The sequence below is a fragment of the Branchiostoma belcheri genome, unplaced genomic scaffold (genome assembly GCF_001625305.1).
Source record: "Branchiostoma belcheri isolate BF01 breed outbred unplaced genomic scaffold, Haploidv18h27 scaffold9, whole genome shotgun sequence".
NCBI classification, from domain to species: Eukaryota; Metazoa; Chordata; class Leptocardii; order Amphioxiformes; family Branchiostomatidae; genus Branchiostoma; species Branchiostoma belcheri.
Window position 1 is genome coordinate 3832857 of NW_017804575.1, and position 24998 is coordinate 3857854.

The 24998-nt window shown below is 42.8% G+C and overlaps 1 protein-coding gene across 21 annotated transcripts in view; it reads right to left on the reverse strand.

Moving 5' to 3' along the window:
• Positions 1-2624: 2624 nt before the first annotated feature.
• Positions 2625-24998, reverse strand: part of LOC109487676 (trichohyalin-like) — a 61959-nt gene continuing 39585 nt past the window's right edge. For 13 of the 21 annotated variants that reach the window (XM_019791675.1, XM_019791674.1, XM_019791676.1 and 10 more), the window contains 24 exons: positions 24598-24849; positions 24125-24160; positions 23862-23981; positions 16521-16669; positions 15826-15867; positions 15108-15318; positions 14866-14904; positions 14157-14669; positions 13686-13806; positions 12832-12999; positions 12267-12301; positions 11936-12069; positions 11345-11428; positions 10900-11078; positions 10367-10477; positions 10031-10117; positions 9368-9606; positions 8761-9228; positions 8543-8637; positions 8097-8268; positions 7334-7653; positions 6459-7090; positions 5647-5725; positions 2625-4668 (listed from right to left, as the gene is read on the reverse strand). In XM_019791675.1, coding sequence (XP_019647234.1) covers positions 5679-5725; positions 6459-7090; positions 7334-7653; positions 8097-8268; positions 8543-8637; positions 8761-9228; positions 9368-9606; positions 10031-10117; positions 10367-10477; positions 10900-11078; positions 11345-11428; positions 11936-12069; positions 12267-12301; positions 12832-12999; positions 13686-13806; positions 14157-14669; positions 14866-14904; positions 15108-15318; positions 15826-15867; positions 16521-16669; positions 23862-23981; positions 24125-24160; positions 24598-24849 — 4254 coding nt within the window. In that variant the 3' untranslated portion in view covers positions 2625-4668; positions 5647-5678. Of the gene's footprint in view, positions 4669-5646; positions 5726-5892; positions 5958-6458; positions 7091-7333; positions 7654-8096; positions 8269-8542; positions 8638-8760; positions 9229-9367; positions 9607-10030; positions 10118-10366; positions 10478-10899; positions 11079-11344; positions 11429-11935; positions 12070-12266; positions 12302-12831; positions 13000-13685; positions 13807-14156; positions 14670-14865; positions 14905-15107; positions 15319-15825; positions 15868-16520; positions 16670-23861; positions 23982-24124; positions 24161-24597; positions 24850-24998 lie in introns of all 21 variants that reach the window. The other 8 variants (XM_019791681.1, XM_019791679.1, XM_019791680.1 and 5 more) reach the window with 8 other exon arrangements.

Genomic DNA, 24998 nt, shown 5'->3' on the forward strand with positions numbered 1-24998 from the left:
AGAATCTGTACAGTGTAAGGATACTAGCAGTAAAAGTGTCCAAAACCTATGATGTAAAATTTTTTCTTTTTTTGTGTAGGATGTTTGTTTTTGTTTCCATGTAACCGCCCTTGATACCTCAGTGCAGATGTCTGCAAATAGGAAAGAACTTTTGTTGGTTCTTACACAGGCAGGAAATATACTGATCTCAAAGAAAGGGTCAAGAAGCCAGACAAGAAAGTATGGGAAAGTCAAGAAACCTCAGTGGCAAGAGAGGGTAAAGCTAGAGACTGATGTTAGGTCTGAAATGTAGTCTGACAAGTTAGTGTAAAATGGACCTTCAACTCTTCTGATACATACAAATAGAAAATAGACTGCTCTGAAACACACCAACAGAATATGGACTGTGACATATAACAGCAAAATGGACATCTGACACACAGAGGAAAGTATATGACAAAACGTAGGCAATGAAGGTGTACCAAGTGCTGTAAAGGTTTACATCTACTGAACAAAGGTTTAGATCTAGATGTTGTGCAAGTGAGCTACCTGTATATACTGTAGTTGTAGGCTATGTACCTATGGCGATAGAAATGTTCTTGCATGAGAAGTGATGTTTCAGTAGGAAGGGTTGTAGATAGTTTTGCACGTCCAGACAAGCGAAGTCAAATTGGCCAACAGCAGACAGGTTCAGTCTTCCCTTTGTAAGTTTTCAGGGAGCACTGGTGCCAAATGAGGGACACTTGTAAGTGCAGTTCTTAAGGGACAATTGTAAAAAAGGCACAGCTGTACTACTCTTTAGTACTGAAAGGACAGCAGCACAGAGGGGATAGCAGCTGCACTGAAGAGACAGTTGCACTTAAGAGACAGCTGTACTCGAGACAGCTGTACTGGAGAGATAGCTGCACTAAAGAGACAGCTGCACTGAGAAAACAGCAGCACAGCAAGGACAGCAGCACCACTGAAGGCAAGGGAGGAACAGCAGTATGGAAGGGAGAGCTGCTTTGAAGTGACAGCTTTACTGAAGGGACAACTTTTCTCAATGAAATGACAGCAGCACTGAAGGGACAGCAGCACAAAAGCAGTAGAAAGTAGACCTGTGAAAGTTTCCGTGTTTGGTAGTGTAAGGCATGTTGTTGTATTCATGTGATTCTGTGGCATGTTGACTGATGAATGAACACATTTTGAATTCCCTGCTAGCTAACAAATTAATCTCCCAGCATTATTCGGAAACATTCACCATCCCATACTTGAAAGGCAGCTAGAGGATCCTGGCCTTGTCTGTTAAATCTGATAGTTGTAATAGGGTCCCCTTCATTTCAGCCAACTCTGTCGTGACTTTTGCATATCAAATAGTTTATTAACATGTTATGAGATTTGTGTTGCTTGATATAGGAACATTTTACTTGCTCCAGTGATTTCTGGCCCTCTATTTTTTTGATGTGATGCCAAATATGGTGTACATAGTTATGCAAAGTAGTACATTGTAGCTAATTAAATTGATCAATGGATCTTGTGTTGTAGAAGATAGTTCAGAAAGAGAGCACGATAGAGGATAAACAGTTCACCAATACCCAAGACCTAGAGAGAAAAAGTTTTGTTCCCTTTGTTGTAACATAACTAGTAAGTGGTATTTTTGAATTGATTCTGATGGGTCTGATGTTCCAACATGTGAATCTGTAACTGCAATAAGGTTTCTGTTTTGCTCAACTTGGTACAACTTACAGTTGCCTTCAACTTGAAGAAGAATTCTCTTAATACCATAATCGTGTGTACATGTAGTTCAGCAATTTTAAACCAGCTTGTGTGCCTTTTTGCTTTGTTTAAAAATTTTTTTTTTGTAAAGGCTACTAAGATAAGGGTCATGTTTTGAGACATTAGGCAACCCAAGTGCCAGTGGTTTTGGTTTGATGTCCAGCTACATGTAAAGTTGCACCATATGATTAAAACACCATTGTAGATGTGGATGGACGTCTCTAATAAGTATAGCAGCTGTAGATGCAAGGCTGAAGCTTTTGTTTCTATGTTACAGTCAATCTTAAGAGGTTGACGCTAAAGGACCTTGTAAGTACTCTGGAAAATACAGCCATTGTTTCAAGGTGTTACGAGTCCTGTTAAATTCATGAATCAGTCTTAAACATTCAAAAGGACACATCAGGATAGCAAGGTGGAGGTATGTTAGAAAGACGTTATGGAGTATGCCTGTACGGGATGTAACGTTACTGGTGAAATCAAATTTTAGGATACATTTCTCTAAAATGTAGAAAAAAGTCCTATGATTCAAATATTAAATCAACTTTCTGCAAGATTATTGAGGTTGAAGATCATTTTTGTGTTTGTCAAAATTTGGGGAGAGTGACTTGGTGTGTGAGGGTCTGTGTGGGGGCCGGGATCCTGGAAATATCGTTAATTTAGGTCAGGCAACGCTTAACGGTAAATTTAGGCAGGTTGGCAATGCTTAACAGTAAATGAAATCGTTGGGAACGTCTTAATTGGAATACTCATTTGTATTCGTGGGGGTGTCAAGATCTGGCTTTCAACTATGCAATGTAGGGATAGGAGCGAAAAACAGACCCTAGAACTACCACAGGAACCACCTAACACTTTTGGTGTCTACTAGAATAAAATGACAGATGTGCATGAAGTCATATTCCATGACATTTATTTTCTAATACAGATGTTGGTAGTAACAATTAAATTCTTGTTGTTTGACACAAAACAATGTCCCCAAAATCAACTTTTGTCCTCCTGTCATTTCAAATGGCGCTATCAACACAAACATCAAATTGGCCTTCCAATACATAATTTTATGTAAATTTGCTTGGGTTAATACATGTAAATTCATGCGATCACAACTCTGATGTCACTACCAGTAGCCTCTGGTTGGTGTAGAAAAACAGTAAATGCTAGTTAAGACATCAATTGTCTTCCACAGAAACGAAGATCCTTGACAAGATGTCTGCCTTGCTTTGTAACATCTTCTTGCTGTCTTCAAGATGGCAGAGATTGAGGAAGGTTAAAGAGGTTCTGTACAAGTTAAAGTTCGGTAAAAACAACACTGGCAAAAATCCACGTTATTGGGAAAAACGTCTACTAAATGTTCCTACATGTAGGTCTCTGGACAGAGGCAAATGGTAGGCGTGCTGCCATCAAGCCTCAGAATCAAGCACGTCTAACCCTTGGATGACGGGGAACAACAGACGATAAACTGGATAGTGAGTCAGTGAGTGAGTCTCGAGTTCCTGGGCCAAACATTCATGTTTACAAATATACATGTAGCTAGGCCCACAGTGATACACCATGTCATGTATGTTCTCCATACCATCTGCATTGCTACACTCACCAATACACATTCAAACTCCATAATTATACATTTTCTGTATTACACTACATGTTTGTATATTGTACAAATACTGAGAGTAACTTGTCATAAATGCTGACGTGTCCAGAAACATCAAAACATATCATGACCACTTCAAACGCTGACATCTGTGGTGTACTAAGTTCTAGCTGCCCCACTGTAACCTGTTTCTGTGCTACAACTGTTCTGTAACCAGCTAGTTTTTTTTTCATACAAGCACCCTCCCAAACATCCAGGCCAAAAGAACAATAACAACAACCACAACAACAACAGCAGAAAGTAGTATATGACAGCCAACCAGACATGAAATCAGCTATAGCCACAGGTGGGCTTTTTACGTTGCCAACATTCTTTCGACATATAACTCCATGTGTACCCAATTGGTACACGTTACATAGTAAAGACCTATTTATTACACACATTATAGACACCCATACCACACCCCTTCGCTGCAGTACCACATGTATGTAGCATGTATGTAGACCTATTTATACTAGTATGTAGAATTTGTTTTGTGAGCTATTCTCACTGAGAATCTTAAGAATTTGTACAGAATCATACCTTACCTTATGTCTACATAAAATACCCTCTGCACCAGACCAAGCCTGATAAAACACTTGATAATAAGAACGATATTCACATCAATGCTCTAGATGTACAGGTTCTTACATATTGGTTATCAATAATATGATAGGATGGTAAATCTACACCCTAACAACAATAACAGCAAGTTATGTATAAATGTGACACAACCACATTTTGCATATCCACGAATACTTCAATTAAGTATTTTATAAAATACATTCCTTCAAGCTACAAATCAGTGGGTAACAAAACTTTCAGTTTCATTTAAAACGTCATAAAATAATTCCTACTGTCCTGTTATTTAATTGCAGTAGTGACAGGACATAAACAATCATGCTAAAAATAATACAGTAAATAATAAATCACTTCAGGGGAATATTCCACTTGAGGGGTATCCATGGGATCTGGTATCACACCAATGTTGTTGATGGGATCTGGTCTCACACCAATGTTGTTGATGGGATCTGGTATCACACCAATGTTGTTGATGGGATCTGGTCTCACATCAATGTTGTTGATGGGATCTGGTATCACACCAATGTTGTTGATGGGATCTGGTCTCACATCAATGATACTGATGGGATCTGGTATCACACCAATGTTGTTGATGTATGGGATCTGGTCTCACACCAATGTTGTTGATGTATGGGATCTGGTCTCACACCAGTGTTGATGATGGGATCTGGTCTCACACCAATGTTGATGATGTATGGTATGGTCTCATACAGCAGTGAAGGCATCACCTAAAGATTGATAAGGGAAAAGGGTCAAAGGCAGGTCTGGGTGAAAAATTCAACAGAGGTTAAGTGTTAGTAGTAAACTCAACATGCACACAATTTATTTCAGGCAGCAAGTTTTCCTCAAATTATTTCTTCATACCAACAAGGTTTAAATAGAGTCAACTGTACAAAGACAATCCAATTTCTCAGTCTTCCATCTGTGTTTACGGGGACGATACACTTGCCTGGTGCCATCCTGGTTATTTCATATCTACCGGTACAGTGATCTTATAGTTGATGTTAACTTTCACTACCACGATGGCACCAAGGCTAAGTTCAGGTATGGTCAGTCACAGGGAGCACCGTTGGGGACAGGGGAATGGGGGGACAGATAACTCCAGATCTGGATATTTTAACAATACTGCATGTCTGTCTGACACCACCAAACGTTGTAGCTCTATATATATACCAATCTCCTCCACCATTTCTACATCAAGAGTGATATTATGATGTTGCAGGCGCACGCAGTGTTTTTCTGCATTTTCTATAACTACTAAGTCCTTCCAACAAACAGAGGATACCTCATGTGAGTCTTAAGAATCAATGCCATCTTGAAATGAACCTATGAATTTAAGGCAAACCCATGTGCCCCCCTCCCCAGCCTTGTGCTTCCTGCAACTGAACCACCAAGAACATTTTAGTTACCACTGTTGAGGGGATCCATTGGAAACAGAGCGACTTAAATGAAATCACGATGATTGAAAACATATTAACAAGGACTGATTGAATTAAGAATTTAGTAAATCAAAGGGAAAGGGAACCAACGGACCAAGTCACGGGATCAATTTGTAAGCCATCAGATTTTTAACCTGTAAGTTGTCATGCAATGGCTGCATTCTATTAACCCTGACAGAACCGGGAGTTTGTTTTTTTTACACCCTGGGAACGTGCAACCCTTTAACCCGAGTTAACTGACAGAACCGTAAGTACTGGAGCTGTTACCATGGCAACGTGCATGCAGATGGAAGACTGGTTCAATCAGAGGAAGAAGTAGAAGGGAGGGCACTGCCTGCCCCGGAACCTGAATCATCAAGAGAGAGAAGCTGAGAAACAGATCGAGATGCAGCGAACAGACCCGTAGTTAGCAGGCCGGCTTAGCGGCACGACCTGCAACATATCACAGTGTGTAGTGGTGGTGGAAACCACACTTGTTATTGTCATGCCAAAAATGTTTGCGAAAAAAAGAACCTTCTGCAGCAAGTCCTTTTGGCAAGGGTGGTTAATGTTGGACTACACCAAAGCTGTAAAATGGTCTGAAATCGAAGAAAAGAAAAAAAAACTTCACTTCAGGCCCAAGACTCTCAAGTTTATACAAATTTCATGCTTTAGAAATGCGATAAAATACTTTTTAGAGTTAAAACACTATCACAAACTCCGTCTTTAAATTCTGATTTGCTCTGAAACCCAGAATACTCTTACTAGCATCCCCCTGCAGCAAGCAAACAGTAATAAAAGCTCCAGCAAAAAAGATCTTAGATTTTTATCCTCTAGTTAGGGTATCTGCCATACATAAAACTAAAAATCTGCAGAAGTGTTAGAGCTCAGATAATGACCAAGATCCCTTCTGGGAAGTTATTTCCTTGCTATTCGGTTACAGTAATTGAGCAGGAAGCATTTAATTACAAGGAAGCCCAACAGTTACTTGAAAAATTAAAGAAAATAGTAGTACATAACTGACATTCCATACATGTGTAGTAGTTGTAATGTAAGTATACCAGTAGTGATGACTATGTTAGGTAATGGTACACCCTCACCTTTCTCGTTGCTGTAGCAGTTGGAACAATGGAGCGCGTTTGCCCGAATCCGAACGTCGGTGCCCTGCTGGCCGTTCCCCAGCTGGATCCCGCACACGGAGCAGCGGAAGCAGGTGATGTGGTAGAACAGAGCCAGCGACTCAATAATCATGGCGGCGCCACGGCCTAGCGGTTCTCCACAGTGCGTGCACAGTTTCCGTCCGCTCACAGACTTTCCCCCTCCCACGGGACGCGACGGTGGGCTCTGCTGCGGACGTGTGGCACGCTGGGTTAGCGCGTCCTTAATGTGGTCTGGGATTGGTCCCTGCGATGTCGTCCGCTCCGGTGGGGCAGAACGGCGGTTTATCATTCGTGCCTGAACGTCCTCGTCGCTCCTGTTGGGGTGGATTCTGCGCGGGACGTCCGGTGGTGGGTGGGAGGGCGGTCCGGTGGGTGGTCCGTGCATAGAGTGCCTGTTCTTTGGTTGTGGTTTTACCAGCGGTGGGAGGGGCTCGATGATGCCTGGAGCGCGGGGTTGCCCCTGGTCCTGTAGTCGCCGTCGCTCTGCCTCCTCAATTAACCAATGGGGCTGGTTCTCTGACCCTGGCCGCTCCTGGGGCCCTCGTGGGAGGGGCCGGATATCTGGAACATTCCTGGAATGAAAAAAGGTCTTTAATTCGGGACTTCTTCGTCAAAACACCATTTCAAATAAGTCCTTCATCCGATATTCTATATTGATCCAGCCAATATTTGGAGGGTGGAGAAGAAAACCTACTGATGGACCTTTGAACTCTTCTTACGTATATATTGTGGGTAAATCAGTCATTTCTTAACAGTATTGTTGCCCCTTACGGACAAATGAGGGTACTGTCCGGTCTATGATAAGTGTTTCTCACCCGGCTTCCTCCATCCTCCTGTTCTCCTGCTCCTCAGCCCTGCGCTGTCTCCTCCTCCTCTCCTCCTCCTCCATGAGTCGCTGGTGTTGTTTAGCAGCCGCCTCGATCCTGGCTCTCTCCTCCTCCGCATCCCACTCCTCCTCCGGGTGGTCCTGGGGCGGCTGTCTGGGCTGGGGAGACGGGCGGTGGACCGCGGGCGGGGCTGGCGGGCTGTGGTCCTGCGAGGCCTGCTGTAGACGCGCTCGCTGGTTCTCGATCTCCAGCCGGTGCTGCTCGATTCTCCTCCGTTCGTCCTCCCGCTTCTGTCGCTCCAGTTCGGCCTGGAGAAAGACAAACAAGACTGTGTCTTACAACAACATGTTTAACGTCAAATATGTGTGCGAAGAGAGAAGAACTTTGCATGACTTTCTATGAAAACAGAATGTCTTTTTTTAAAGTCTGTTACTGTTCGAGAAAAGTAGTCTGTATTGTAGTATCCAGTCTTTGATTACTGTAATTCACGATTTTTTCCTGGTACTTTTATGTTTGCGGTTTTCACGGTCTCTCCTATACCGCAAACTTATCATTACCGTGAAAAAACAATTCACCAACTTGCTTTTTGCTGCGCCTGCCACCACCACAAACGTATAGTTCCGTAAACATGTCCATTTTTCTCAGACCGCAAACTTTTGGTACCATGAACTGAAACGGGTGGGCAGCAGTTGGCTTGTCTTCACACAACACCTCCAAGCAGCAATTCCTTTTTCCGAAAAAGTGAACCTACCTTTTTCCTCATCTCCTCCTGCTCTCTCATGAACTCCTCCTCCTCCTGCAGCATCATCTGCTCCGCCCGTTTCTCCTCCTCATCGTCCCATCTCTGCCCCGGCGGAGGAGGCTGCTGCTCCTTCTCGTCATAGTAGAACTGGTCTCCAGCGTCAGGCTCCCCATTCTCCACCCTGGATGATGAGTGTTAAACATTAGGCTACAAAAATGGGATCTTACAGATCTGATGACACACATATACGTGTACCAGAATTTTGGCCTTCCAACACATTTTGCACTTTGCAAAATGCGAAGTTACCACAAGGGGAGAAGTTTCTGAAATGTAACAAGCTTATGTGGCTTTAATTTTAAGAAAACATGCTACATTGATAAAATTAATCTGTGCTTGCCAATATAGAGGCTGCTTATGGCCATTTTTTTTCCACTGGAAAACTGACAGCAGCTGACCTGGATCGAGCAAGCTCTTCTTCTCTCTTCCTCTCCTGTTCCTCCTGCCATCTTCTCTCCTCCTCTTCCTCCTCCCACCGTCTCCTGTCTTCCTCCTGTAAACCAACATCACAGCAAGGGTTTCTGACTGCACTAGGAAAGGAAAAACTGAAGGTCTATGGACAATTGGACAAAGTGCTGAAAACTGTAGAAACCAAGAGTCTGAAAACCACAAGTACCTCTTGTCTTCGTTTCTCCTCTTCCTCCCACCTCCTTTGCTGTTCTTCTTCCTCTTTCCTTTGCTGTTCTTCAGCTAATTTTCTCTGCTGTTCCTCTTCCATTCTTCTTTGCTGTTCCTCCTCCCACCTCCTTTGCTGTTCCTCTTCCTCTCTTTGCCGCTGTTCTTCAGCTAATTTTCTTTGCTGTTCCTCCTCTCGTCTTTGCTGTTCCTCTTCTCTTCGTCTTTGCTGTTCCTCCTCCCACCTCCTTTGCTGTTCCTCCTCCTCTCTTCTTCTCTGCTCTTCTGCCTCCCTTTTTCTCTGCTGTTCCTCCTCCCACCTTCTCTGCTGTTCTTCCTCAGCCAATTTTCTTTGCTGTTCCTCCTCTGCCTTCCTCTGCTGTTCCCTGAGCTGCAGCTGCTGCTGTTCCCAGCTGCTGCGATCCTGCAGAGTTTTTGACTCCTCTTCCTCACCACTTGGCCTGGAAGACTGTGTGAGGAAGAGAATTGAAACCTTTCACAGGAAGTCCACAATCTCCCTTTATTTTGCAATAGTTGGGATAACAAGATCAAAAAACTGTTTGGAAATAATGTACAAAAAACAGACATTCACTGGGACGTCAACCCACCTTGCTGACAGGCGGCTTGACACTAGCCCAGGGTTTTGGAGCATACAGCAGGGCAGGGTCAGACTTCTTCCTCTCTATGGACTTCTTGAGCCGATTCTCGTAGTCGACCTTGAACTGTTCCTGCTGTTTCTGGAACTGTTCCCTCTGGCGCTCTTCCTGTGACCTCTGCCACTCTGCCAGCCGGTTCCGTTCGTCCTCCAGGTTATAGGAGCGTGGCCGGGACTCCAGCGGCTTGTAGCCTGTGGGGAATATTTAAACAGTCTTTGGAATGCAGGAATAAGAGATATTCCAGAGACTGTGGGTTGATGATTTCCACAGGCCTGGAACTCACCACCTTTCCCACAGCTGTGAATGGGACCTTACTGAAAACCAATGATTGTGGACTTCTAGCCTGGTTACCAGACCTATTTTAGCTCCCGAGTCCTCTTTGCGGAGAGGATATAGGACTCAGGAGCTATAATACATGTAGATTTGGTAACCAGGCTAGTGGACTTCATCATTGATTTTAGTCCCCAAGCCATGTATACATGTAGGTCTACCTTTTGTAAAATGTCTGCACTTGTGTCATCACCTTAACCAATGAAAGAGATGAGTTTAAATTCTGCAGAACACTAGCATTAGACTGAATTACAGATCACAGATAAAGGAAAAAAAAACTGTTACCTGCGTCTATCTGTGGCGGGGTGTAACTGGAAAGTTTGCTCTGCAGCTTTTCTACTTCAGCTGGAGGCGCTTCTTCAGCTTTAGCATCTGACAAGACAAAAAAAAATCTTCTGTGAATCAGACTGTACAACACTAACTATGACGTGTTAACTAGGGGTTAACTAGGGGTTAATCAGAGGTTAACCAGGGGTTAACTAGGCTACCTACCGGTTTGGCTCAGGTCCTTGTTAACCTGTTTAGTAGGTATAAAAAGGTGGGGTTGATCTGGATGGGCTGTTTATTTGTGGCATGTTATGTCTGATCTGTAACCGCCCCTCCACCAGTGACTGTACCTACCCACGCCCAGGAAGAAGTCGGAACGGCGCTTCAGGTTCTGAGACGCTAACTCAGACTCAGTGTCCCTGCGCCGGAGAACCACCTCGGGTTTGGGCTGCAGCTCAGGGTCGTCTAATGTCGTCATGGAAACGTGTTGTCATGGGAACACAACAAACACAAGATGGACATGCACAAGGGTTAGTCCACACCCAAATCAAAATGTTGTTAAAAAAATCATAAAGAAATAAACAAAAAAAACAAACAATAAAAAATAAACCATAAAACTCAAACTGACAATAAAAAATAAAATGTCAAACTCAAACTGACAACAAATACAAAGCCATGTGTGCAAATATGCAAAATGGATTTGTTACAAAACACAAAACAAATATAATACTGGGCAGGACAGAAGCAAACAAAGCTTAGCTGAACACAGTTACTCACAGGTGTATCTTTCTTTATTTGCCAAAGAAACACTTCAACATAATCATAACAACACTCACCTACATAACCATAATCATAACAACACTCACCTACATAACCATAACACTCACCTTTAAGAAGGGAGATCTCCATGTGTTGTCCAGGTGGGTCCACCCTCCACTCCTTGGACTGCCACGTGCCGTCTTTCCGATCCAACTTGTCCAAACGCTCGATCCTCTCCGCCAGGGACCTGTCATCTCGTGCCTTCACCGCTCGTGTCACCGGCTCTTCTTTAACCTCTCCTTCCAACCTACAGGGGCAGGGAGGAACCAACCTTGTAAATCATGTAGCAAGGACACTGAATCTTCTCTCCTCTCACACCTATGATACTGTAGGACCTATTTCAAACTTTTAAAACTGTTTAAGAATTTAATTTTCTTGTTGAAGATGTAAAGAATGGAATATTGTTGCCACCCCACCAATCAGTAATCCCAGCACCAACATATTGATTTTCCAAAATGTTTTTTTTCTAATCGATTTGTTGTCTTTTGGAATGCAATTTTAAACTTGTCCGACCGCTCAATCCTTTCTGCCAGGGCCCCGTCATCTCGTGCCTTCACCGCTCGAGTTACCGGCTCTTCCTTAACTTCATCTTCCAACCTACAAGGGCAGGGAGGAAATGATCTTGTAACTACCCTACCTGTACCATTGTACGCACGACCTTAGGTGGTTTTACCACACCAGCACCAGCATTCTATATATTTTCTGGGATGACCTTCCATTATATAACTTCAAACTATGCCTTTGAAATGACATAAGAAACATAATCAATATTACGTTTACCGAAGGAAAACATATTGTTTTTGCTCAGTTTCCTCTTCAAATACAAAAGGTTAATGACCTGGGCAAGACAGTCTATCTCCATGGTAACTAGTGTTGGGTTACATCATGTTGCAATTTTATAGCAAGAAAGATTTAGACTCCTGTCACCATATACAGTGTATACGAATGTGATTGAGTAAGAATTAACAGATCAGATTATGCGAAGGCAAATATTATGCATTAGCTTTGTAAATGTTACCTCTCTAGTTGTACATGTAACAACAATCTAGTATAGACACAACTGATTTTTGACATGGCACCCTGATAATGTGTAACGTGTCGTACCTGTTTAACTGCTGGGAGAGCGCCGTCTGGTCCACCCGTACTTTCTCCTGCCGAACGACGGGGGATTCGTCCACGGGAGGCGGCGGGCGCGGTGGAGGGGCGGGGCTGTCGGGCTCATCTTCAGGGAAACCATCCTGGAGGTCAAATGGGGTCAAGGTCAGAACATGCAAGTTTTGGTCCATAAAAAGAAATAGAGAGAAATCCATGAAATCTAGAAACACTATTATATATCTTTTCCGTCATGATAACTTTCCATTCCATTTCAAGACGATATCTGCATTTCAAATGCATAGTACAATGTATTACAATAAATTTCACCCAATAAACTTACGTTAGCCTCCAACTCCTTGGCCAGGCTGGCAAAAGCTGCAATCAGCAAGAGCAAAAGTTACAACATTGAAACTTACAATTGACAGATTGTCTTTTTCTCCTTCTCTTTAAAGTGATTGTAAGTAACATTATATGTACTATCAAGTGAATGTAAGTGCTGAAATAAGTGAGCAAAATGAAGAGTATATTCCCTCTCCAAAAGTGAAACCAGGGCTCGAAATTCATTTTTGGGAATAGGTGCACTGGTGCACCCAACCTAAAAAATTGGGTGCACAAAAATTTTTTGGGTGCACCATATAAAATAGAATACTACGTCTAGTAACCATCATTAACATTTCTAAAGAAAAGCACCAGAACAATGATTTTACTATTTTTCTGACACTTAGATGTAAGAATATGCTACTATACATTTAACATCTTTATATATTTATGTAAACCTAGAAAAATATTTGGGTGCACTGGTGCACCTACAGAAAGCAACTGGGTGCACAGCTCCAAATTTGGGTGCACTAAGGTGCACATGCACCCAGTATTTCAAGCCTTGGAAACGTTTGTGGAAGACTGACCGTTGCGTTCTGCACCCTTCCGACGGATGTAGAGCGAGATGATGCCTGTCTTGGCCGAGTCGCGGATGGCGGCCACGACAGTGTTGTGGTTGAACGGTGAAACGTCCTCCTCGTTAATGGCAAGGATTTCATCCCCGACCTGCAGCTGACTTCTGGATGCCGACCCTCCTGTAGGAATACATGCATTACGGACATTCATTATGGTTCACATCACAGGTACAGTCCCAGCATTTGTTCTAACATGATGGCTGGTTATACCTCCAGTTCTACCCAGCCTAACAAAAATCATGAACATCCGTATACATATACATTGTACTCGAGTTATCCTGATAACAAGAAAAACGACAAACACAAAAGGTCCACTGCAGTGACGTAGGGACTCCCCACGAAGCCCATTTTTAAACTTGACCTTGGTCTCCCCAACGGTAACCTGCCTGCCAAAAATCATGAACATCGATCCATGCCTTCAAGAGTTATGCCACATACATGTAGTCTCCCACGCTATAACAAAACAATTTCATAGCCTTCTGATAAAGGCAATAATCATGCATTGTTTCTTGAGCTCAAAAATGTTTTCGAAACCTGTGGTTTCTGAACCAGATGCAATGCTTACCATGACATCACTGGCAGCATTTAATTAAATTAACTGGCAGCAGAAATCAAGAACTGGAAGGATGATGTGCAAGATTCGATGTTCCCCAACATCAGAAGATTGTACTTTTTGTCCAAACATCTTTGTTCATTAAATGCCTATCCCCTTTGACTATTTTCAAGAACTATGATAATCGTACTACATGTATATTGTCATAGGTTTCATGTTGGTTTTAAAGTCATGCGTATAACTAAAGCCATACCTGGTACAACTGAGCTGATGAGTACAGGAGCCTTGTCATCTTTTCCTCCTGACACAGCAAAGCCGAAGCCTTTCTCATCTGACGACTTGGACAGGTTAAGGTTAGTCACCATGTACCCTTCCTGTAAAACATGTTGGACATTACTCTCCAACACAGTAAAAAAGCTACTGCTTACTGTTTGCAGGGTAAGATGTAAGTGTGCAGTTCCCATACATGTTGCTGGGTGGCGTTGGTTGTGGCAGTTAGTACAGAACCTGCAAGATTAGGGGGACAACAGAATCTAAATTTGAAAATGCAATTTTTCTTCTGATCACTCTGATTCAGACATACCAGAATGGGATGATTTATAATTATATTATAATTAATGATTTATAAATATAATGAATGATAGGATTTAAGAGCAAAAATGGATACTGTTGTCCCCTTTTAAGTTAGATCTGTAGCCTGACTTCCCCGTGGTTAGTTTCGCACCTTAAACTCCCACCGCACCGGCCGATTGGCTACCTCTTCCATTTTCTGTTTGGCTGTCATCCTGGAAAGTGGTGACTGAGATGCCCTGATTGGCTGTTCAGGGGAACTGTCTCTGGCCCTGATTGGCTGAGCACGAGGACTGTCTCTGGCCCTGATTGGCTGAGCAGGGGGGCTCTCCCTGGCCCACATTGGCCGGGGGACTCGTGGCAGTTCCTTTTCCCTTTCCTTAGGGTCCTCCTGCTCCATTCTCTGCCACATGGACCGTATGTTGCTGACAGACTCGGAATTCTCCTTATTTTCCTCAGGTAAGTCTCTGGCAGATGGTTTGGGCGGTGGGGGTCGTTGCCATGACGGCTCAGGTCGTTGCCATGACTGGTCTGACCTCTGTCGTGCCGGCTCAGGTCGTTGCCATGACTGTGTGGGCTGTTGCCGGGATGGTTCCGGCCGTTGCCATGACGGTTTGGCGGGCGATGCCTTCGGGACACTGTCTTCTCTTGGGGGAGGGGCAGGGCCCTGTGGAACACAAAGATCAGTTGATAAAACTAAAATCAGTACTAGTGAATTTGTCACCATCACCGTTAATTGTTCAGAATGTTGAAACTGAACCTTTCTCCCCTAACCCTTTCTTGGTTAGCTTGAGGAATGTATCCACTGTATTTAATACCAAACCTTTCTCCCCTGATACTTGACAGTGTTACTTATTTCCTACCCTTTTGAAGCTATCTCGTCTTGGGGGAGGAGGTGGTCTCTGTGAAACATAGTCATAAATATATTGAAGTTTAAAATATCAGCCTCAGGTTCTCCTATTTTCCTATTCACACCAACGAACTGCATAGCCATTGCCCTTGTGAGAAAGACATGATTTTGAATATTATGTAAAACCTTCCACCTGTGTACTATTATTAGAGGCAATGTACCAGTCTTGCTACCAAAACAAGAGCTTGTTCCTACCCCTTTGTTAGTTGGTACATTCCTACTGGGCTGTTCGTCATCGCTCCACGGATCCTCTCTGCGGACGTTCCGGGGCTGCGGCTGTGGGCGCCATGACCTCGCCGGCGGTTCGCTGTCCTCGCCGTTAAAGACGTTATCGTCGTTTTCCGCCCTCTCGCGCTCGTCCAGTGCTGCTGCATACTCATCTGACAGCTCCTGCTCACGCTTTTTTCTGGTTGGCACATTGACAAATAATAAGTAACAATCTTGTACAAAAAAAAACATGACGCCAAACATATGGATGAAAACTCAGACCATCTATACTAAATTGATCAAAACATGAGATCACCAGCCTAGTAACTTACTAGAAACAGTCACAAACTGTCTAACCCCAAAACAAGACCCAACAGATACAGAAACTCGCCCGTATCGTACATGTGTAGTCTACTCAACAATCCTTGATAACATAAAACATCAGACGTAAATATTGTACTTTTTTATTGGAACAGAATCTGATGTATATTTATTACAACCTACATTGTATATCCCTTAGAAGTGCAGTGTCTTTTTAACTATCGCCATTTTAACTACCGTCTTTTTAAATTGTCAATGGATTTTATTATGTAAAATACTGTTTGTATGTATTGAATTGTTTTTAAACTGTGTAAATTGGACGCAATTCTTTGATACACTGCAATGTTTAATAATAAAAGTGATCTTGAATCTTAAAAACTCCTACCTGAGCAGTTGAATTGCAACATCTCCAATATCAGGGCCTCCTCTGCAAGCAGAACAAAACAAAGATCAGTTATAAACAAAATCAACAACTACAGTTCTTATCACAACTATAACAATGTCAAACTACGTCAAAAGTTAAACAACAACATAAGTTTAGCACCTCAAGGATCTTTGCTGTCATTGGTAAGGTGTTTGCACATTGGTCAGAATTTTTTGCTTTTATTTTCGTTGTTGACATTTGCATTGCTCTGTCACAAGCCATAGTATCATGCACGATGATGACATGAAAAAAATCATGTTTTATAAAAATTCATTTTTGACACCGTACTGTTGTGTGTGATTTGAAAAGTCAGCACTTAAAGTAAAAAAAGCAGACAACATCATGGACTGAACAGCACTATAAACTGTCCTACTCTAAGTGGGATGATATTTATGTTTACCTTCGCAAAAGGAAAAATATTGTTTTTGCTCTGTTTCTTCTTCCTCTTCTTCTCCAAACAAATAAGGTCAATGACCTGAACCAGACGTTTGTCACCATGGTAACTAGTGCTGGGTTACATCATGTTGCAATTTTATAGCAGGAGGGATTTAGACTCATGTCTGACCATGTATATGAATGTGTTTGAGTTAGAATTAACAGAGCAGACCATATGCAAAGGTAAACATTATGCATTTGCATTTCTAGTCCAAGCTTACTTTTCGTCCACTATCTCCTGGAAAGTTTTGCTCTTGCGTCTACTGGTGGTGTCCAGCTCGGCCACCTTGTCCTTCTCCCACTCCTCCTTCTTAGCCCAGAGGTCAGCAGACGACTTGCTCTTCCTCCGTAACTTCCATGTGTCCAGAGTCTGTGTCATAACAAACAAAATATTGGATATTGATAAAAAAAAACATTATATATAGTAACAGTATGGATTTATCAACCCTTAATTATTTTAGTCCAAAGGGAATGGAAACATACTTACTGGTAGTCTATGATGATATTATATTTATAATAGTCATTTTTAATACTAGTACATTTGATTCTTCTTGTTATATGGTAAGTGGCTGGCATCTGATTATAATTATGTTTAGTAGCAGAACTTGACCTTACAACTTGGTAGCTCTTATTTAGACTTCATCGTTTTCTAGATGAAAGTAGACAGAATTTTCCCACAGCAAACTTGGACACAACTGTTTTGAATTGATTTTCAAATCATTTCATACATGTTTGGATGTTATCAAGTTTGCATGTTATCAAGACCATACATAGTAAATTAGCACTTGTTATGGTGTATGTTGTCTCATGTGGGACTCCCAAATCGGATGGCATCAGTAATTTTCTTCCGAGATCTAAAGATAGTTTCAAAATGTTACACCTACCGGATACAGGAGTTTTCTTTTACACAACCAAGATTGTCTCACCTATGTGCTGACGTTTCCATGTCTATCAGACACTTTCCTCAGAGCTTCTGACTGGAGTTCTGAAGTCAGAAGCTCTGAATCTGAGGAAGGTGTCTGGTAGACACCGAAACGTTAGCACTTAGGTGAGACAATCTTAGATGTGTAAAAGAAAACTCCTGTATACTATATTTATCTATTAATTTATGAAGATTTACCACATCTGTGGAAGGATTGATATAACAGGTGACTGCAGGGCTCGAAATACTTTTTTCAGCCAGGTGGCGCATGTTGCCACCTGAGTCAAAAGCCAGGTGGCGCCATCAGTATTCAAGTGGCAACACTTCCAAGTTATCATTTTCTTCAAATCTGCTACTTATATCTATTACGTTTTCTTCTAGTTATTAAATAACTACTTGAGTTTTATGTTATAAAATAAAGTAATGTAAAGAACACAAAAGCTCTCAAACAACAACGTTTTAATAAAGAATCAATGCCACATTTACATGTTTTCAATGTCTTGAAATGTTAACTACAGCATCTGTATACTTGGGCTTTGTATGCTTATTAAACTTAAAAAAAGGATATGAAAACAAGTTATGACTGTTGGTTATTTTTTTGGACCTGGCAGCTTAACTGGGGCAGGTATTAAGCTGAGGGGGGTATATTAGAACAGATTGTAGTATTTTGAGCTCTCAATCACTGTGTCTGTGTATCAAAATCACAAGAATATATATATGCATCCTACAGTCCTCATATAACCACTGTTATTTCATGGTCACTGCAGGATATTAGAAGTTTACAACCATGTTTTTATTAAAACGAGTCAGAGCTGCTGCTGTTACTGGATTCAACCTGGGATTCAGCAGACCTGGCCCTGCTTCCATATGGCCTGGTCCGGGGCCTTCTTGCGGTCTTTCCATCTGACCACCACTTAGCGATGGCATTGCCTGGGCAAAAGTTCTCAACTGTTGCTGGTGACAGTGATATTGCCATCAAGGCAGTGAGAGTGTCAGACCTAAGGCTGCTACGCCAGTCAGACTTGATCAGTTTCATAAGACTAAAGCCTCTTTCGCACTCTGCAGTTGATAGTGGGAAGAGCAGGACTATCTGCACAAGCATCAAGATGTCCTTGAACCTGTCCGAATCCATGTGGTCCCTCATAACTTCTTGCCACAGGTCTTGGTACTTGGTATGTCCAGAGGCCAACTTTCTCTTCACCACCCTCTTTAACTCACCCCACTGCAGGAGACAGTCTTCCAGAGAGTGTCCTTTTTCCTCAAGGGCTTCTCTGTAGTGAGCAAAGAAAGTGGATACTTCTTCTTCTCCATAGCTGTCCAATTCCTCACCAGCTGGTGGCCACTGTGTGGGGTCAAATACCATAGCTGCATGTAGGACTGGGTTGTTGAGTAGTGTGTCTTTGAATCTACCGTCCAGATGAAATATAACAGATGACAGAACAGACTCTGCCACGTCCATAACACGCTCTTCTTGTCCCCGTCCCCTTCCCCTTCCGTGTGTCTGTGTGAGACTGATGGTTTTGTATTTTGTCGGTCGCTGATCCCCATCAGTCTCGATGTCTTGTAACATCTTCTCCTTCAGCTTGTGCTTGTTCTCACTAAGCTCCTTCATCTTTGCCTTTACAGCCTCCACTTTTGTAGTCACCATTTCCAATGTGACATCACGTTGCTGGAAGCAACTGCTTAGAGACGACAGGTACTTCATTATGTACAACAAGAGCTTGAGGAACATCACAAACTTTGCAGACTTAATTGTCTGCAAGATCCCCTTGGCCTTGGCCTTGCTGTCTGCAGTTGCTCTACCTTCGGCCACTTGTTCCAGATGTGTGATCAGAGCCTGGTAACTTCTGTTTACTACATCTAGAGCTCTCTCAGTATGCCCGATCCACCGTGTACCCACAGTGCTCACAGGCTTGAGTGCAGGACAGTCCAGTACTTCACCCGTGGCCCTGTAGCTGGACAGATTCAATGGACTGTTCTTGTAGAACTTGTAGATGATTTGGAGGGTTTCAGAAACATGCTTGAAGTATGGAACATCATTTAAAGTATTCTTATAGGCAAGTTCAAGCTTATGTCCAGAACAATGAATGCCAATCACTTGCTTACCTACAGATTCGTTCTTCAACCTGGTGACAACGCCTGATACATGACCTAACATGACGTTTGCACCATCCACACCTGCAGCCACAAGTTTCTTCCGCCACTCTGTTTGCCCCAAGTCTTTCTCGAGTGCTTCTACTACAACAGCAGTGATGGATTCCGCATCAGCTTTGTGGATTGGTTTCAATGCCACAAATTTTGTTACTGCTCTGAAATCTTCAAGTACTTGTACATACACAATTTCTTCCTGAACATCTGCATTGTCTGTGCTGCCATCTGACAGAACAGAGAAGAAACTTGCACTGTCTACAACATTCTTCAGATCCTCCAACATGGTTTCATGTATATACATAGCAAAAGTTTTTGCATGTTTGTCATTGAGGTATGTTTGACCTATTGTGCAAAGGCCGTTGCACTTCTGAAGCTCCATCAAGCCTTTAAAGTCAGCAAAAGGCCTACCATTTTTGGCAAGATAGAAAGCTGATCTGAATAATGTTTCCATTTTTGACATCTCCGCTTGCTCCATTCGTTGTACTGCTTGCGGCAAGGGCCTTTCCTATGTATATAAAAGGGATAAAAACATTAAGTAAATATACTATTTGCCCTGCGGCAAAGTCTTTTCAAAGCCAGACTTCAAATCATGACCAAAAAACGGAACAACCAAGAATCAAGTTTTGGAGGAACATATGTTTAATTCACAAACCAGCAGAATACAATCATATTCATAGATGAACAGAGCGGGGAAACTCAGAGCTTTTGTAAACGTGATGATTCTCATGAATATTAATCAGGTTAGAACGAAAGCCGCCCCCGAGCCAATTCATGAATATTTTCCACACGGCACCGATAAATCCGCTTGCCGCGCCGCCGGGCGTTGTGAGATTGTCGGCCGGGGGGAGGGTGCACCCGCTGCCGCGGGCAAAACTCGCGGCGCCCGACGGACCATTTCTCGTTTATGGTTAAAGGTATTTTGATAAATCTTTCACAAATATAAAGATAAGAACATCCGGCAACTGTTGATACCAATAAATAGGCGGTTTATGGCCGATAAATATCCGATACAAGGCCTTGAATCTTGTGGTTCGTGCGCCGCCCCTAATCTCATGAATATTAATCAGGTTAGAACGAAAGCCGCCCCCGAGCCAATTCATGAATATTCAATTAGGCTGGTCGCCCATATATTGTTACATGATACATCAAAACATTGTTTCAAAATTATCCAAGCGTCTGTCTCCCCGCTCGAAATCAATTTCTCTACTTGGACAAAAAATTTAATAAAAAGTAATGCATGTAAAACAATTCACCCTCAAAAAATTGACATGGTCAAAGAATTCATTTCAGCTATGAACACAATTGTATCAATGAAATTTCTTACGAACCTGGCGCGGTCGTTCTGCGATTTTCTTCATCGCTTCGGCATCTCTATGTTGATCGGACGCCTCGTGTATAGTGATAGGATGGAGTTTCATTGATCTACATCCAGTTATGAAGGCGTTCCTCCCGCCTGATTTGTCGTACTGCAGACAGATGTCACAGAACATTTTTTCACCGCCGTCCTCCTTGGTGTGACGAAGCCACGGTCGATCCTTGCGCCATTTTTCCAGAAAACAGTATTTATAGACACGCTTACGCTTAGCACTGGGTGGGTCCTCCGATACTGACACCGTCTCCTCGAGATCCTCAGTGTCCGCGTCTGACTCCGCGTCTGACTCCGCGCTTAACTCAGCCGCTGCCTCACGAGTTGCAGTAGGATCCGCGTTGTCTTCTCGGCTGGTTGATGGCTTTGCAAAATACCTTAGCAGGCTATTTTGCCCCGACTGCGCCATGTTTACAAAGTACTTTTTTCCTCGGTACAACAAGTGTTCACAGAGAACTCGATAGCGAGGCTCGTGAGTTCGGAAATTTTCGTTAAAACTTATTAACCAATCACCGACTCTCGGGAAACATCGCAGTTTTCCGAGTCACTCGCGAATTTTCGCGCTTTTCAGCGATTGACTGACTAAACGCTCGCCGACTCGCAGTGATTGGCGGATAGTTAATTGAATTTTCCGCGGCAGCAACATCACAGGGCTGCCGCCGTGGGAATGCCACGCCTCTACATGGCGGCACACTTATGCGGGTGGCGTTACGTGCGCTATGTTCTTCGTTTGCGCAAGGATAATGTTACATGTAGCAGCTGGGGAAGGGGCGGTGTGGCAGCAGTGACGTCCCTACCGTAAATTATAGGTGGCGCGCTGCGCCACCTGAGTTTAGGAATAAGTCGCGTTAAGTCGCGCCAAGCAAAATCAGGTGGCGCCGCGCCAGTGCGCCACCGGGTATTTCGAGCTCTGCGGTGACTATCATCTTTTCAAAGATGTCAACCCGAGACCAGACTGTAAGGTTTGAACCACTCACACCGGGAAGGTCCCCTACTCTTTTCGATAAGTGCAGTGGGTTCTTTAACGTGCGTGGGGTGTGGCCCTCCTAAACACGGGACCTCCATTTAACGTCCTATCCAAGGGACGTCCCTAGCCAAAGCTAGGTACAGTCAAACCTGCCTATAGTGGTCACTCAAGGGACTGGCCAAATTTGACCACTATGGCCAGGTGACCACTATAGAGAAACAGCCGGTTAGTTGACCCCCCCCAAAAAAAAAGGGACACATGCTTTGAGTACCAACAGTGATGTCTTTATTCTGAAACATATGAATACATACATTTGCAAAGGTAAACCCCTTTTATATGTACATGTCTTAGTTCAATAATTTGTTGTTCTTTTGCTTTAGTTGCACTTTATTTTGTACTTGCTTAAAAAAAAAAGAAATACAGAAATATTGCATGGAAACATTAACTTGACATCAAAGATACATACACTCAACATATTCAGTTCATCTATTCCGGGACAATGAAACCATTCACATTAAAACATTAAAACAAAATCATTGGTTGTCATTTTACTGTTCTTGTGTACATACTAGTACTACATGTGGCTAAAGAAAAGAAAGCAAATCAAGCAACAAACTTTCAACTCCAAACAAATTTCTATCGACTGCAAAATCATTTAATCTAAGCTCAGCTTTCGACGATTTCTTCTCACTCTCTCTGCCAGTCGGATCACTTCCACCTTTTGGAATAAGTTCGGCGTCTGTCTCTCCGCGTTTGCCATCGTTTCTCCGCAATCGCCACGTTACTAGTACTAGTTGTTGTTGTTGTTAGTCGAAAAGTGGAAGAGAACGACATCGCCATGTTTTTGTTCTTTGGTGAACACTTGCTTCGCGCGACCGACATACGCCGAATTCCAACCACGTAAATAAGTTATTTTGTACCAAGATGCTGTCTATTTAGTTAACAGCAAAATAATTGTTCGTCAGTTGCCAGTTACTTTCCGTTTTTGGTCGTTTTTGAACATGAAAACGTAGCGAAAACTCTCCTTTGTTTACGGCTTGGGTTTCTCCCCGCGTGGGTTGTCTGCCTTTACCATTATGCCAATGTGGTAGTCAACAGAAAATTTTCTCCTTTCAGACTTATATCTTTTCTAAAATATCCACTACAGTTTTAAATTTACATCTAAAATTACTTGTAGTAATGTATTTGAAATGTTTTCATAATGTAATTACGTCATTTGACGCTAATGAAGTTAAATAAAACTGGGTGTATCTACCTCCATAACAGTGGAGTCTTCCGATGACCCCAATTGACCTCCCTCTGCAGCTAACATGCGCCATCTTGGAAAAATACGAAACGCATTTTTCGAGCCAAATTTCTTGAATTATGCCCATGAAAAACGGAAGCTATGCACATATCTACGCATTTCAAGGAATCGAGAAACCAAATATGGATATTCTTAATTTTTTTGTGAAGATAATTGCCGTAATCTTTTCCGAGCGGCCGAGTCCATTGAAAGCTCCATGCGGCACGCACGGCACTGATGTTGGGGAAAACGCAGATATCAAAGACACCCGCGACCGCAGAAAATTCGTGTCAAAAGCCAGTTTTCCTTTATTTCATACACATATGGAGTCTAATTTTCAGTTCACATTTTAGTAATGTAGCGATCGGAAAATTATCACAAGGCTCATAACGGTCGTAGCCCGAGGTGGGGTGGTGTTACGGCCGTGGTGCTTAGCGGGTTACGGCCAGCTGCGACCGCTATCGGCGGTGTTGACATGCCGGCGGGACCGGAATGGGGTGACCGCTGACCGCGTTGAACAGTGACCGCTATAGACACGATTCTTAATGCTTACGTCAATGGGAAAAATTCAAGGGACCGGCAAAAACTGACCGCTATGGCCGAGTGACCACTATACAAAGGTGACCGCTAATACAGGTTTGACTGTAGCTACTCATTTTCACCTGAGTGAAGTGAGGAAAGTCGTGTAAAGTACCTTTCCCAAGGGTACAACGTCGGGGCGCATGTTCGGACTTGTTCGGGTACGACCCGGAATCGAACCCGGGTCTCCCCGTTTCATAGTCCAGTGATGTACCACTACACCACACGATGCTACATACTATATACTATACCTTACCAACCTGATGAAACTATTTTTTGATGTTACACCTACCGATCTCCAGAGATCAGAGTCTTCATTGAGCTTTGTTTTCTCTTTCTTGTAGTCCTCATATGTGAGCGACTTCTCTTCTTCTTCTTCCTTCATATCACCTGAGGAGGACTTCCGACGACCCTAAAGGAACAAAGAAAAAAACAAATAGAAAATAAAAATATACATAAAACATGGTCTGTCATGTGAGATAGATATTAACAAAATGTTAAAATTGAAAAATGTCTCAAAAAAGATGAAAGGGAAGAAATAATTGGAATCAGTACGTTGCCCATACGACCCTCATCCACTGAGTTCTGCTTCTGCAGAACATGGGGACCAATTTTGAAATGTAAATCAAAATCATTTATGCATCAATCATATAGGCTTCATTTTATACTTATCTACCATACTGTTATCATTTTTATTTCCTTCACAATAAGGCCATATTGATTTTATTATATGGATGACATCCACGCGCACAAGAATTTTTGTCAGTTTCCAAAAAAAAAATCGACCATACTGTAAATCATACAAAGCAGATGCAAAATGAAGAGATATATGCTGTAAATTCAAAACAAATATTGGAAAACGATACTTTGTCATAGAATGCTAAAATCAATTCCAAAGGAAAACAAAATGCAAAGAAATGAAAATCAGTCTATTATTTGCTGGTTCCCAGAGGATGTCATCCATGTAATCAAATCAACATGGCCTAATCTGTAAAATAAACATTTGAACAGCCTAGCCTTATCCTCACCATTGGGTATGTCTTATTCAACTCAGGGTTGCTTTTGCTCAAGAAGCCCCCCTTGGGCGGCAGGAACATGTGGCTCTCGCTGATTCGCTTCTTGAGTGGGCGTGGCAGGTACCCCGCCGCACGGCGGCTCATCATGTCGTCCCCCATCCTCGCTCGTGGGTCCTGCTGGTCGTCCGAGTCCAAACTACCGCTGAGTTGTCCGCGATCCACTGATGAACTGGAGTCCTGGCTGATGGTACTGTCTATGGAGTCCTGCAGGGAGCAAACGTCTGTGTGAGACCATAGTGGAGACAATCATGCAAGTCAATGCAACTTCTGTGTGAGACCATAGTGGAGACAATCATGCAAGTCAATGCAACTTCTGTGTGAGACCATAGTGGAGACAATCATGCAAGTCAATG